Raw genomic sequence first — 14183 nt, 5'->3', positions numbered from 1 at the left:
GTAACACTTAGTAAAGCTAGTTTTGTGAATAAAGGGATCTTTACTTTCTGCTTAGCAATCTTTAAAGCAGTGGTAGTGCTGCTGGTTATGTTTTTCCTTTAAAAAAATTAAAGTCTGGATCACTGGTCAACAGACTGCAGCTTGTTTTTGTTTGACTGGAACATAGCCCTGATCATTCGTTTACAAATTGTCTATAGTTGCTTTCATGTTGCAGGGACAGAGTTGAATAGTTGTGACAGAAACTGTAAAGCTTAATGTAATTACTGTCTGACTCTTCATGGAAGAAATTTGCAGATGCCTAGTCTAGATTAGTGTGTTTGTACTTTAATGTTTAAAAATCTATCCTTTTACTTATATCTATGGATAATTATTTTCTGTGTAAGGCTGTTTACACTAAGCCTTCAGAGCTAAAGAAATAACTTTAGCTCTATTGCATCACTGAAAAATTTTTTTCAGAACATTTTTTTCTTTGAATTTATTATATAAAATTGTATTTCCCCACCTTAATTTTAGTTTAAATATAAATCAATACATACCATTTTTTAAGGTGTTTGATCAGAGAGAGGCATAGTTTATACAGCATAACTTTTGGGAGGGGACTAATTTGGGTGAAAAATGTATCTTGCAGGAAAATGATTTTGTATTTATTTTAACAACTTGTCTTAAAAATTTGGTTGAACATGATTTTCATAGCCACTGCTGTTTCGTAACTAGTAGAACTATTTCTTGAATAGTCTACATAAAATACAGTTCGGAGAACCCTAGTGTAGTGTTTACTGTAGATGTATTTGATTTCAGTTTTACCTGGTAAGGTAATCCTTAGAGTAGTATTCAAAGACAGTGTTGTATGTGTTTTGGTCAGAGAACATGTAGATTTAGAAAACTCAGCACTGAGCCTATGAATGTCTCCTTAGGCTTAAGTCTTCCTACAAGCTAACTATTAGGATCTGAATGATTTTAAATATGGGTGACACTAGAACTAGTGGTAGTGTCTTAATTTTAGTGTTAAGTTGTATTATTTATGAAGCACATTTAAACTTGCTTCTTATGATGAACCCCATACACATAAATAATGTTAATATTTTTGTGTTAATGAAGCTAATTGAAGTTATGTTCTGAAAATCTATTAAATATGCATCATTCTACTGTTTGGGTTACTATTGTTAAATTTCTATTACTCCAGGAAAGGGTTTGGCATTGTAACCGTTGCTCTTGAACTGAGTGACCCAGAAGCAGTTGTCTGTTGAGTCTTCCTATAGCAGTGTAGTCTGAGTTCAGAAGGGTCATATAATAGAACCTATATTTTCTGAGAGGAGAGAACTGAGTGGAACTTGATCTCTTAATACTTTTGTTTTGCTGCTGAATAGCAGGTAACCATTCAGATCGTTTTATGTTTTCCTTTTTCATGCCCTCCTCTCCCCTTCAAGCTCAGGATCCTAGGTACCTAATTGCCTATTTAAATTCCCTGTCTTTTACCAAAGTCAAAACATATAAAATGGTCTGGAGCTAGGTAGTGTGAAAGATAGGGCCAGTTCTCATTTATGTCTTGAGTCCTGTAAACTGAGAATGTGAATTTAATACTGTGTTTTAAAATATATTATATTACCATGAAAAATTAGATGAGGCATTAGAATCTAAAAAATCAGCTCCTTTGTTTGGGACCTGGGGATAAAGCATGAAAGCCTAATGCTCTCTCTAGGTCCCTTTCAGCATTAAGCTCCTGGATGCTGTTGCTTGGTTTGGTCAACTTACACATGCTGTGTGGCATGATTCATGCTGCCTTCTGAGATACCTTTGAGTAGTTATAATAGTAGGACCCAGGTGAGAGCGCTTCTAGGTGGCGCCACTGTGGAACTGGGGTTTAGATGCAGCCAGGGGTGATGCTCAACTGGTGAACGCTAGTGTACTTACAGCCAGTGTTTTCTTCATTTTGGGCCTGCATCCGTTCTGATTGGGTGGTGTCCACTCTGTAGCTGTCAATCAGATATTTTGGAATGTTACTCTTGTTTGCACCAATGAGAAAGACACGTCCTGAAACCTACTGTATAAAATTTACAGCGCATTGATTTTTCTGATGTATAGGAATCATCGTGTTGATCTTGGAATTCTAAGTTCCCTGGCTGTAGGAAATGGAAATTTTTGTAGAGTGTCACCATTGCTAGCTTATCTGGTGTTGCGGATTTTCCCTGTTGCAGGACTGGGTGAAAGCTTTTTCTGCAGCAGTCATGTTGAAAACCTTGTGTTGACTTTCCTCGTGTTCTGAAATGGGAACTTAAAAGTTTACTCCGCCACTTCGTCTTAAAATAGCAAAACATTGCTGTTTTCTGCAGATCTAGGACCTTGTTACAGAACTCTGCAAAAAAAAAAAAAAATGTTTACAGAAGAATGTGCTGTGATTAGAGAAGAATATGCTGGTGTGTAGATTTCAAACTCTCTGGACAATATGAATAACACTGTCTTTGTTTCTACAGTGGGAGCCAAGAAGAAAGGTTTGCTCCCGGGTGGAACAGGGATTATCCTCCTCCTCCCCTTAAGAGTCATGCTCAAGAGAGACACTCTGGCAACTTTCCTGGCAGAGATTCACTTCCCTTTGATTTCCAGGGGCATTCGGGGCCTCCCTTTGCAAATGTAGAGGAGCATTCTTTCAGCTATGGAGCTAGAGATGGACAGCATGGTGACTATCGAGGAGGGGAGGGCCATGGACATGATTTCAGGGGGGGAGATTTTTCATCTTCTGATTTCCAGAGCAGAGATTCATCACAGTTGGACTTCAGAGGTAGGGACATCCATTCTGGGGACCTTCGGGATAGAGAAGGGCCACCTATGGACTATCGGGGTGGAGACGGTACTTCTCTGGACTACAGAGGCAGGGAGACATCTCACATGAACTACAGAGACAGGGAGGCTCATACTGGTGACTTTAGAGGTAGGGATGCTCCTCCTCCTGACTTCAGGGGCCGGGGCACTTACGACTTAGATTTTAGAGGGCGGGATGGAGCCCATGCAGATTTTCGGGGAAGGGATTTATCAGATTTGGATTTCAGGGCCAGAGATCAGTCCCGTTCTGATTTTAGGAATAGAGATGTATCTGATTTGGACTTCAGGGACAAAGACGGAACCCAGGTGGACTTTAGAGGCCGAGGTTCAGGTACTAGTGATCTAGACTTTAGGGACAGGAATACACCACATGCAGATTTCAGAGGTAGACACCGATCCAGGACTGATCAGGATTTTAGGGGCAGAGAGGGGGGACCTTGTATGGAATTTAAAGATAGGGAGATGCCCTCTGCGGATCCAGATATTTTGGATTACGTTCAGCCCTCCACACAAAACAGAGAACATTCTGGTATGAATGTGAACAAGAGAGAAGAATCTGCACATGACCATACAACGGAAAGACCTGCTTTTGGCATTCAGAAGGGAGAATTTGAGCATTCAGAAACAGGAGAAGGAGAAAAACAAGGTGTAGCCTTTGACCATGCATCTCCACCAGACTTTCAGAACAGCCAAAGTCCTCTTCAAGACCAGGACAAGTCACAGCATTCTGGAGGTGAACAACAGAGCTCGGATGCTGGTATGTTTAAAGAAGAAGGTGGTCTGGACTTTCTTGGCCGTCAGGACACTGATTACAGAAGCATGGAGTACTGTGATGTGGATCACAGACTGCCTGGAAGCCAGATATTTGGCTATGGCCAGAGCAAGTCTTTTCCCGAGGGCAAAACTTCCCAAGATGCCCAACGGGACCTTCAGGTATGTTAATTGAGTGGACTACTGTTTTCTCTTTTAAGATTTTATTTATTTACTTATTTATTGGTTGTGCTGGGTCTTTGTCACTTTTCTCCAGTTGAGAGCGGGGGGCTACTCTTTAGTTGGGGCTGCCGGGCTCTGGAGAAGGCAATGGCAACCCACTCCAGTATTCTTGCCTGGAGAATCCCAGGGATGGGGGAGCCTGGTGGGCTTCCGTCTATGGGGTCGCACAGAGTCGGACACAACTGAAGCGACTTAGTAGCAGCAGCAGCAAGCCGGACTCTAGAGCACAGACTCAGCAGTTGTACGAATGGGCTTAGTTGCTCTGTGGCATGTGGGATCTTCCCAGCTCAGGGATTGAACCCATGTCTCCTGCATTGGCAGGTGGATTCTTTACCACTGAGCCACCAGGGAAGCCCTGGATTGCTTTGTTGAGTTTTGCTTCTTCATAAGACTTTTCTGAAGGATGAAGTATAGAGTCCATTAGCCCTGGGTCTTACTTTATACAGCCATTAAAAAGCAAGATTTGTAGTCACGAGTGGAGTGTACATCTCTAGAGAAAGGGCCCTCAGTTCAGATCATATTTTTGATGTGTATCTCTTCATTATCTTGCTTGATGATACTGATTTAAATGCCTTGGGATAATTTAGTTTGAAAGTATTTGTCTTTGGGAGTTGGTTCTCTTGTCCTTTACGTAGTCAGGCCTTGTGGCTGTTTGGGGTTCATTTTCTTACTTAAAATCATTTAGAAAATACCTAATAGGATAAGAGATAGAAAATACCTAGTAAGGAGGAGGCAGTGTTAATGTTGCAAATATTGAAGCTAACTTAATTGACTTAAATGTTGATTTTCTATATGTCTAATATATAATCTAATGTACATATAATCTTAGAATTATGTTTGCAGTTGGACATTGAAAACATTACCTTTAAAAATAGGTGTTACCCATCTCTATTGCAGTTTCTGTTATTTTGGACAGTAATTCTAAGACAAGCTGGTTAGATATTTGGTTAAAAAATGGATTTTAAGAATGTTAGAACTGGATGGCAATATAATTTATTATTCAAGTCAGGACACTTTCAAGAGTAAAAGAGGACACTATTTATAATTATGCCCAGACAGTAGGTGTGGTCAAGCAGTTGTAGGAGACTTTTTTCCCAAAGGTTAAACCCTTTTTATAACTTGAAATGGAGGAGAATCAGAGCTGAGACTTGTGCATATGGAAAATGCAGATTTCTCTGATTTTGTACTGTTAAGTTGTATAAGTTATATCATCAGATGACACCTTTTGATTTTGTTCTGGAGATTGTTTATAGGTGACATCTTTGATAAATGACATCTGGTTTTATTTATGTGCTGTTTTCTCATTCAGGAAAAGAAAATTCTAGTTTTGAGAATCTAGGTGATTTTTTTTTTTTCCTGTTTGTGAAAGTCCTTTTCAATGTTGTTTCTCTTCATTTCCTGCTTTACGATTTCAAAATTCCTGCAATGAGCATGGATCTTAGAACACTTAATATTCTAATGATTTGAAAAAAAATTTGGGGGGAATTCCCTGGTGGTTTAGTGCTTAAGACTCTGCCTTTTCACTGCCAGGGGCCAGGTTCAGTCCTTGGTTGGGGAAGTAAGATCCCACTTTAAAAAAAAAATCAAATTTTGGAACTCAGAAAAAGAGACAGTTATAACTTTCTATATCTTCATATGATGCAAGTCATTTCAATTTTTTTTTATCCTGAGTACCTGTATTTCATGTTGTTTCATTTTGCACATTAACATGTATTTTTTTCTGGAATAAGCTTTTTTTGCTTTGGATTCAAGGATCAAGATTATAGGACTGGCCCAAGTGAGGAGAAACCAAGCAAGCTTATTCGATTAAATGGGGTGCCTGAAAATGCCACAAAAGAAGAGGTAAGGCTCTTGTTCTTTTTTCTCTTTCCTTTTCCTTTTTTTTTTTTTTTTTTTCCGGTCAGTTAAAAAATTTTAAAGACTTTTTATTTTGAGAAATTGTAGATTCACAGGAAGGTTTTAGAAATCCTCAGGGAAATCTTGGTTATCGTTCACCCAGCCTTCCCCCATCTATAGAGCAGTAGCTAAACCAGGAAAGTAGCTTTAGTATAACCCATAGAGATCATTCATATTTCACCAGTTATTGAGTACTCACTGAGGTGAGGTTTGTAATATGTGTGTGTGTGTGTGTGTGTGTGTGTGTGTGTGTGTGTGTATATAAGACAAGTGATTGTTGTCCTCAGACCTGATGATCATCCTTGAGGGGATAATCCAAGTGGGAGGGAGGAGGGTTGGAGTGCTTACATAAAGATGCTGTTTATTTATAGTAGTAAAAACTGGGAACTGCCTAACTCCTCAATGTTAAAGAACTTGGTAACTAAATTATGGATGACCTTAAGGAAGAATTTGGTCAGAATATACAACCACCAGAGCAAACAGAGCTTTACTCTGTGCTAGGCATTGTGTGATACTTAAAAGCATTAGTTCATTTATTTATCACAACATCCTATGAAACAGGTACTCCTTTATTCATTCATTCAAAAATGAAGCACCTTTGTATGCCAGGCAGTGTTCTAGGCACTGAGTGATACAGTAGTGAACATTATAAAGTCACTGCTTCCATGGTTAGTAAAAAGAATAAGCAGAGAAAAAAATTCAGGCAGTGATGAATGCTCTGAAGAAAACTATAGTAAGGGTTTAGAGCGTCACTCGGGTATAGGCGGTGTTAAATTGGGTAGGTAGAGAAGACATCACTGAGGAAGTGACATTTGAGCCCAGGCCTGAATGCAAGTGAGAGAACAGTCCATTTGAAAATGGGGAAAAGAACTGACCAGGCTGAGGGAGTTCAGGGACCATGGCCCTGGATAGGAATGAGCTCATTGCATGATCTTAGGTTTAGAAAATGAGACTCTGGGTGCGGAGAGGTTTCACAGCACATGAGGAGAGATTTGGAATACTGGTAGTCTCATTTCAGAGCTTGAGCTCTTGAGCTTATGCTCTTCTGCCTTTTTTTTGTACTTGAGAATTTTTGAGTAATTATGTTCTACTCATTGAATAGTTTTGGAATGCCTGGAGTGTACTTGGCTTAATTTGGACTTTGTAAAGTAATCATAGCTTTAAAGTTTGTAGAATTAAAAACCACTAGGGGAAATATAATGTTTAGTATTTGATTATGATGTGTGTCATTAGTGTGCATACCATATTCTTACAGATTCTTAACGCCTTTTGGACTCCTGATGGCATGCCTGTGAAGGACTTGCAGTTAAAGGAGTATAACACAGGTGAGTTTCCTGACTTGCATGCAGCCTTGGGTTAGGAAGAGTCTGTCAGATCTCTGCATCTTGTACTCCTCAAAATTTTTTTTAAGAAACCACAATTAAGATTTCCAGAAGCCTCCTGTTGATGCCTTCAAACAACAGCCAGCTATACCCTTAGCTGTAGTTCTTTGTGGATGTTTGTCCACTCATGGGTGATGAGGATGTATGTTCCAGTACTTCTGAGTGCCTATGAGATACAAAGTGAGTGTTGTAGAATTTGTCCCCAAATATATGTTATGCAATAAAATCATTAAACTTGCTGCTGATGTTCTTCATGGTGGTGGAATGTTTCTGTTTGAGCCGGGTAAGATTTTAATTACCTTACCATATGTAAAACTTTACGTGTCGCTGCTTCAGCATGGAATTTTCAACTTCCCAGAGAAATTGTACAAGTGAGTGGTTTCTTGAGATTTTAGTCTTTCTGAGGACAGAGTCCTGCACCAGCTATTATGTTGAAATCCATGAATAGATCCAGAAGACCTTTCTTTTTGACCTCTATTCTACAGATTAGATTTTCAGAATATCCTCCTAGTATCTTAGAGTACCAAATGTGGTCAGTTTCTTCAAATCTTATTATAGAAAAAGTAGTCAAAAGTGAAATGCCAAGCAGTCAAGGTATTAGACCAGTGTTTTTAGGACTACCCAATATGAAACAAATAAAGGTAATTTTAAAGTGATCTATTTTAAATTAAAAAAAATAAATAAATAAAGTGATCTATTTTAAATTAAAGAAAGTAGAGCATTAGTCTTTTCACAAGTCTTAGAATTTCAGTAATTAATGTTAAAGAACTCTTCAAGTAAGAGCAAGCCATGTTTTTGAGTATATAGTTTACCTTTAAACAGTTCACCATGGAATAACATTTTTGCATTAACTAGATTACTTCTTCTGATTGGTTTTACAGAATAAAACTGTCCACAAAAATTTTGGTGCTTGAAATAATCTAGTGTTTGTGTTAAGTACAGAAATTGTTTTCCTGTAATTTGACAGTGAACTCAGGAGCATTATTTCTCAGAAAGCTAATTATTTCTTTGTTTGAAACATGACAGCTCTAAATTTGTGGAAATATGACTAAGAGTAGGTATATTCTCAAACACAACTCTTGGGATGATGGGTATGTGTCTCATACAGACTTTCCTGATTTACTATTAACTTTGGAAATTAAAAATAGAATTTATAGGCTGCAGTTGCTTTTTGACTCATAGGGCAATAACTTTAGCTTTGATCTTATTTCATGAACTGTACTTTCGTTAAGTATTTGTGTTTAGGAAAAAGATGTGTCTTGGTATTTAAATAACGGCAATTTTAATTCTTCGTTTCTTTAGTACTCATTGACTTTCTACATGTATTGTCAGATTTATTAGCAGAGTAAAACCTACATTGATTTGTAGGGTTCACAGACGAAGTCCTTAAGTTTTCTGACTCTGGCAGCTATTAAAATCATAATTGACAGACCAGAGACATTGATACACATGTGAAATCATTCACGACAGTAGTTTAGAAAAAATCAGTTTTCAGGAAATTCTGCCTTTTCTTGGCATTTTAATACATGAAGTGATAGTGTATTAAAAATATATATGCATATATGGAAATGTTGAACGTGTTAGTTGCTCAGTCATGTCTGACTCTGCGACCCCATAGACTGTAGCCTACCAGGCTTCTCTGTTCATGGAATTCTCCAGGCAAGAGTACTGGAGTGGGTATCTATTCCCTTCTCCAGAGGATCTTCCCGACTCAAGGATCAAACACATGTCTCCTGTATTACAGGTGGATTCTTTACCTGGTCTGAGCAACCACAGAAGCCACCACATTTGTATAAGTGCACACACACACGCGGGTGCACACACACACACCATGTTTATATAAGCTCACATACACACACATGCACACACATGTATATATGCTTCTTAAAATGAAAGAATTTAAAGGATTGGATTACCTGTCTCATATTATCCATATTATACCACTGTATGGCAAGTAGAATGCGCTTTTGAAATTATCAGTCATGTCATGTTAGTCGTCTCCCTAAAACCCTTTAACACCCTTCCGTCTCAGTTGGAAGAAACTCCCAACTTCTTGTTCTGACTTAACACAGTCCTGCATGAGCCTGCCTTGGCTCTTTGTCTGACCCCATTACATGCACTCTACCTTTCCTAACCTGCTCCAGCCCTTGACCATGTGGACTTACTGCTTTGTCACAGCCTTTGCGTTGCTCTTCTTTGAGTCTCACTTTCTTTGGGGGTTTAGTTCTTGGCTTCAGTTTCAACTCTCAGAGGCCTTGAGTCACATCCAATCTAAAATCATTCCTCTGTCATTTTATATCGTATTTTTGTCATCGTAGGGTTTATCACTTAGATATTTTTCTCAGTGGTTTTGTGTGTTTATTCCTGTCATTGGAGAGTTAGCTTCACGACAGTAGGAGCCTTGTTTGGCTTGTTCCCTCGTTTCCCCAGTTCTTGACTCTCTGCCTAGCCCAGATGGGTTCCCAGTATGCATGGAGTGAGGAATGTATTTGAAGAGCCCCTGTGGTCTCCTTTCAAGTGAGGAGACCCCATGGCATTACAGGTCACTGTAGGTTTTACAGCAGTGCACTCTTCCTGAATGCTGAAGAATGTATCTTGAGACAGTCAGATATTCTGAGAACTTTAACATTTACCTGTTCAAAGATTATGTCTGAATTTCAGTAGAAATGGTGTCTTTTATAAACAGCCATCAAGTTTTTAGGTTAGGATAACCTGCAAAGACCATGTAGATTGGATGTTGTTCATAAGAGGGGGCTTGTGTGGTAACATTCATCCTTGTAGTTGATGTATTGGGGAGCTAGTCTGTAACAGAAAAGCTTAATGCCTCTTCACTGACTCAAGTAATTATCAGCTTAATTTTTGTCTCATTTAGAACTGTGTAAGTACAGGGCCACAACTTTTATCTAAAATCTGTAGGGTCAGCTGAATTTATGAATTTTTCTGATTATAGAAAGGTAATGTGGTCCAATAGCTTATATGTGAATTATATCCCCCAGTGGAATGTGTATAAGATATAATACTTCTGCAGAAAATGAACATTCTCACTAAGAAGACTTAAAAAAGACTACAAAGAGACTTTAGTATAGGTCAAGATGTATCTCCAAATGACTTCACTGAAAATTTACTGAAAAACTTGACACTTAGGGGATATTTAGATTTTGGAATTACAGATAATGGGTAATGAACGTATACCTGTTGTGTACATTTGAATTTTTCTATTGCCAAGTGCAGATATAATAGTAGCCCTATTAATTGTAAAATACCTTGACTTATATGATTACATTTCTGGGTAAAGTATCAAGAATGAAGTGTCTTTTGGTGACTGGGCAAACAAACTGGTATGTACATACTATGGAATACTACTCAGCAGCAAAAATGATGATACTATGCATGCAGGTATTGCATGTACATAACAAGATGGGTAGATCTCAGAGACATTATGTTAAGTGAAACTGGGCTCAAAAGGCTACCTGCTGCAATAAAAAGAAACAAAGTACTGATATGTGCTACAACCTGGATGACCCTTGAAAATTTTATACTCACTTAAAGAAGTGAGGCAGAAAAGACCACAGTATTGTATGATTCCATTTATATGAAATATCCAGAATAGCCCTATCCATAGAGACAGGAAGTGGATTGGGTAGTTTGGTGGTTGTCAGGGGCTGGAGAATAGGGAAATGGGGAGTGACTGCTTAATGGATATGGGATTTCCTTTTGGGGGTGATGAAAATATTCTTCTGGAACTAGATAGTGGTGGTGGTTCCATAACATGGTGAATGTACTTAATGTCACTGAATTGTACACTTTATGTTTTGTGTATTTGATCATAATTTTAAAAACGACTCCATACTGTATGATCCTATTTATATGATGTTCTGGAAAAAGAAAAATGATAAGAATAGAAAACAGTGGTGCCAAGGTATTGGAGGAGAAGTTGACTGTAAGATGGAAGCATGAGTGAATTGAGGGGCATGATGGAACTGTTTCATATATTGATTGTAGCAGTGGTGAATGAGTGTTAAATTCACTGAAGTTGGCACTACTGTAGTTATGTAAGAGAACATCCTTATTCCGCTGGGTGAATGCTTGAAGGTAATGATTGGTCAGAGATCCTTATTCAGCTGGGTGAATGCTTGAAGGTAATGATTGGTCAGAGAGATCAAATAAAGTGACGTCCTCTGCGTGTTAGAGAAGTGAAATTAATCAACTTTTCATTAGTATTATAGGAAATGATCAGACAAGAAGTAGAGAAAAATGTGTACAAATAGACCTGCCTTTTTTGTGTGTTTTCTGGAAGGCTCATTATACCTCCATTCCAATGCATATTTTTTAAAAAAATATTTTCAACCTCTAAAAATGTAGTTGGGTTGTAAGAATTTATAAGTTCCCAGAGAGGAGCTGTTTTCTGTACAGGAGACCTTTGGAGGCCTTAAAGGTCTTGGTTGTTTCAATTTCGGTATGGGGGAAATGTCTCTATTATTTCTTCTTACTAAGAAAGGGCTGCTTTGCCTTCAGGGAGTTTTAAAATGATCTGGAGTACTTTGTTGTTGTTCAGTTGCTAAGTCATGTCTGACTCTTTGCCTCCCCATGGACTGCAGCACAGCAGGCTTCCCTGTCTCTCACTACCTCCCGGAGTTTGCTCAAACTCATGTCCGTTGAGTCGTTGGTGCCATCCAACCATCTCATCCTCTGTTGCCCACTTCTCCTCCTGCCCTCATTTTTAAAAAATTCATTTTAACTGAAGTAATAGTTGCTTTGCAATGTTGTGCCAATCTCTGCTTTCCAGCGAAGTGACTCAGCTGTACACATACAGCCATTCTTTTTTTAATATTCTTTTCCATTTTAATTTATCATAGGATATTGAGTATAGTTCCCTGTGCTATTCAGTAGGACCTTTAGGATCTTGTTTAGATAACATTTTAAAAAATGAATCATGGAGAAGGAAATGGCAACCCACTCCAGTATTCTTGCCTGGAAAAGTCCATGGACAGAGGAGTCTGGCGGGCTGCAGTCCATGGGGTTACATGACTGAGCACGTGTGCACGAGGGTGGAGGGAGATGGGTTGGTGGCAATAAAGTGGTAGAACTAAAAAATAAATAAATAAAAATAAAAAATGAATCAAATGTACCTGAGTGATGGTGACAGGGTAGGAAAATCATTGCTTAATGAGTGAAGCTTAAGCTTCATTAGGCTTTTCCTAGTAACCTTGCAGTTGAATTTATGTCACAAATTATTTCCTGTGATTGCTTTTCTCCAAATCAAAGAAAAAAATATTGGTCCTGTTATCTTATCTCACACACCAAGCTACAAAAATCCTGGCAGCAACGTGTGAGGTTATGTGTGAATTGGAGGTTAAATAATATTTGTGATGTGTTTCTTTAGCCTGAAAGTATTAGTGCTAACTCTGGAAGTAATATACTGGATGAGTAAATCCTCTCAAGAAATTTTTGTCAGAAATTTTGACAGACTTAACTTTAGTTTCCAAAACTATGCAGTGGTGTTATATTGAGGGAGTCAAGTTTTCTGTTCCGTTTGTATAAGTACTTAAAATTCTATATTTGTTAGAAAATGAAAATGTTTCATTTTAGCTTTTGGATCAATATCAAGTCCTAGAGCGTGCTCACCTAGTTTATCAGACAATGAATATGTTTGACAGTGTACAAGCAAATCTGATGAAAAGCTTTGGTAAACCTTAACTAAGAGCAGTCCTGTATTTTACAATGGCTGCATGGAGGACAAGTGCTGCCAGTAAGTTAGCTGATTACAGTGGTGTTTGCAGTTGAGCTTGACATAGGGCACAAACCTCATGTAAATTGAGAAATGGAGGTCTTAACATGTTCTGGAGTGATGTCAGCAGAAAGCAGTGTATGCCTCTGTGTCATACAGGCAGAGAGATGATGAGAGATTTTATTTCCTCCTGCTATGTGAAAGGCGTTCAGTTGTGTCCGACTCTTTGCAACCCCATGGACGACTATACAGCCCATGGATTTCTCCAGGCCAAAATACTGGAGTGGGTAACCTTTCCCTTCTCCAAGAGATCTTCCCAACCCAGGGATCAAACCCAGGTCTATTGCATTGCAGGCAGATTCTTTCCCAGCTGAGCCACAAGGGAAGCCCAAGAAGACTGGCATGGGTAGACTGTTGCTTCTCCAGTGGATCTTCCTGACCCAGGAATCGAACCGGTGTCTTCTGCATTGCAGGTGGATTCTTTACCAACTGAGCTACCAGGGAAGCCCTGATACCAGTCAGTTCTGCCACTGAGTGGGTGACTGTAATTCAATCCAGTTCTGACACTAACTACCCAGAGTTGGCATCAGACTCCAGGTTTAAGGGCTCAGTCCCACAAACGTACCTTTACTTCAGATACCAATCACAGGTTACCCATACTTCTGTTGGAGGTTCCCATAATCCGACACCCTCTTCAGGTTTGATAATTGGCTAGAATGGCTCACAGGACTCAGGGAAATAATCAGTTTTTTATAAAGGACCAGGTGAAGAGGTAGATAGGCATTTAGGTCTGGAAGGGTTCCAAGAGTAAGAGTCTCTGTCCCATGAAGTTGTGGTGTACCGCCCTCCTATAATGTAGATACATTCACCAAATCTTATGATTTAGAGGTTTTTATGCAGTTCCGTTATGTAGACATTATTGATTAACTCATTGGCCATTGGTGATTGACCCAATTGCCTCTCCCTTTTCCATTCCCTGGAAGTTAGGGTATGAGGCCGAAAGTTCCGTGCTTCTAATGAAGTCTTGGTTTTATGTTGACCAGATGCCATCCTGAAGCTATCTAGGAGCCCACCAAGAGTCATCTCATTAAAACAAAAGATTCATCACTCTTAAACTCAGGAAATCCTCAGAATTTTAGGAGCTCTGTGTCAGGAAACTGGAACAAAAACCAATATCTTTCTATGATACCACAGATGGAAATTCTACAGCTACCTCTGGCTGGTACCTGCTGCCTTTAGTTGGGCATTAGTTCTCTATTATAGGTCAGAGATGACTTAGGCTCTTGTTCTGGTCCACATGAGTCTCACAGCATGCCAGTTGTCTAATAACTTCTCTAGATACTAGTTCACTTTTGGAATAGGTGAGT

The 14183-nt window shown here is 38.9% G+C and overlaps 1 protein-coding gene across 6 annotated transcripts in view; it reads left to right on the top strand.

The window, feature by feature from the left end:
• Window positions 1-14183, top strand: part of RBM6 (RNA binding motif protein 6) — an 85715-nt gene that overhangs the window by 13793 nt on the left and 57739 nt on the right. For 2 of the 6 annotated variants that reach the window (XM_043885401.1, XM_043885402.1), the window contains exons 3-5: window positions 2472-3750; window positions 5563-5652; window positions 6962-7031. The exons of 1 other annotated variant lie outside the window; for it this stretch is intronic. In XM_043885401.1, the coding sequence (XP_043741336.1) occupies window positions 2472-3750; window positions 5563-5652; window positions 6962-7031 (1439 nt within the window). Of the gene's footprint in view, window positions 1-2182; window positions 3751-5562; window positions 5653-6961; window positions 7032-14183 lie in introns of those variants that run through there. 3 more of the 6 variants (XM_043885404.1, XM_043885405.1, XM_043885407.1) reach the window with 3 other exon arrangements.

This window comes from Cervus elaphus, chromosome 24 (assembly GCF_910594005.1).
Source record: "Cervus elaphus chromosome 24, mCerEla1.1, whole genome shotgun sequence".
NCBI lineage: Eukaryota > Metazoa > Chordata > Mammalia > Artiodactyla > Cervidae > Cervus > Cervus elaphus.
This window is presented reverse-complemented; position numbering and strand designations above follow the sequence as displayed.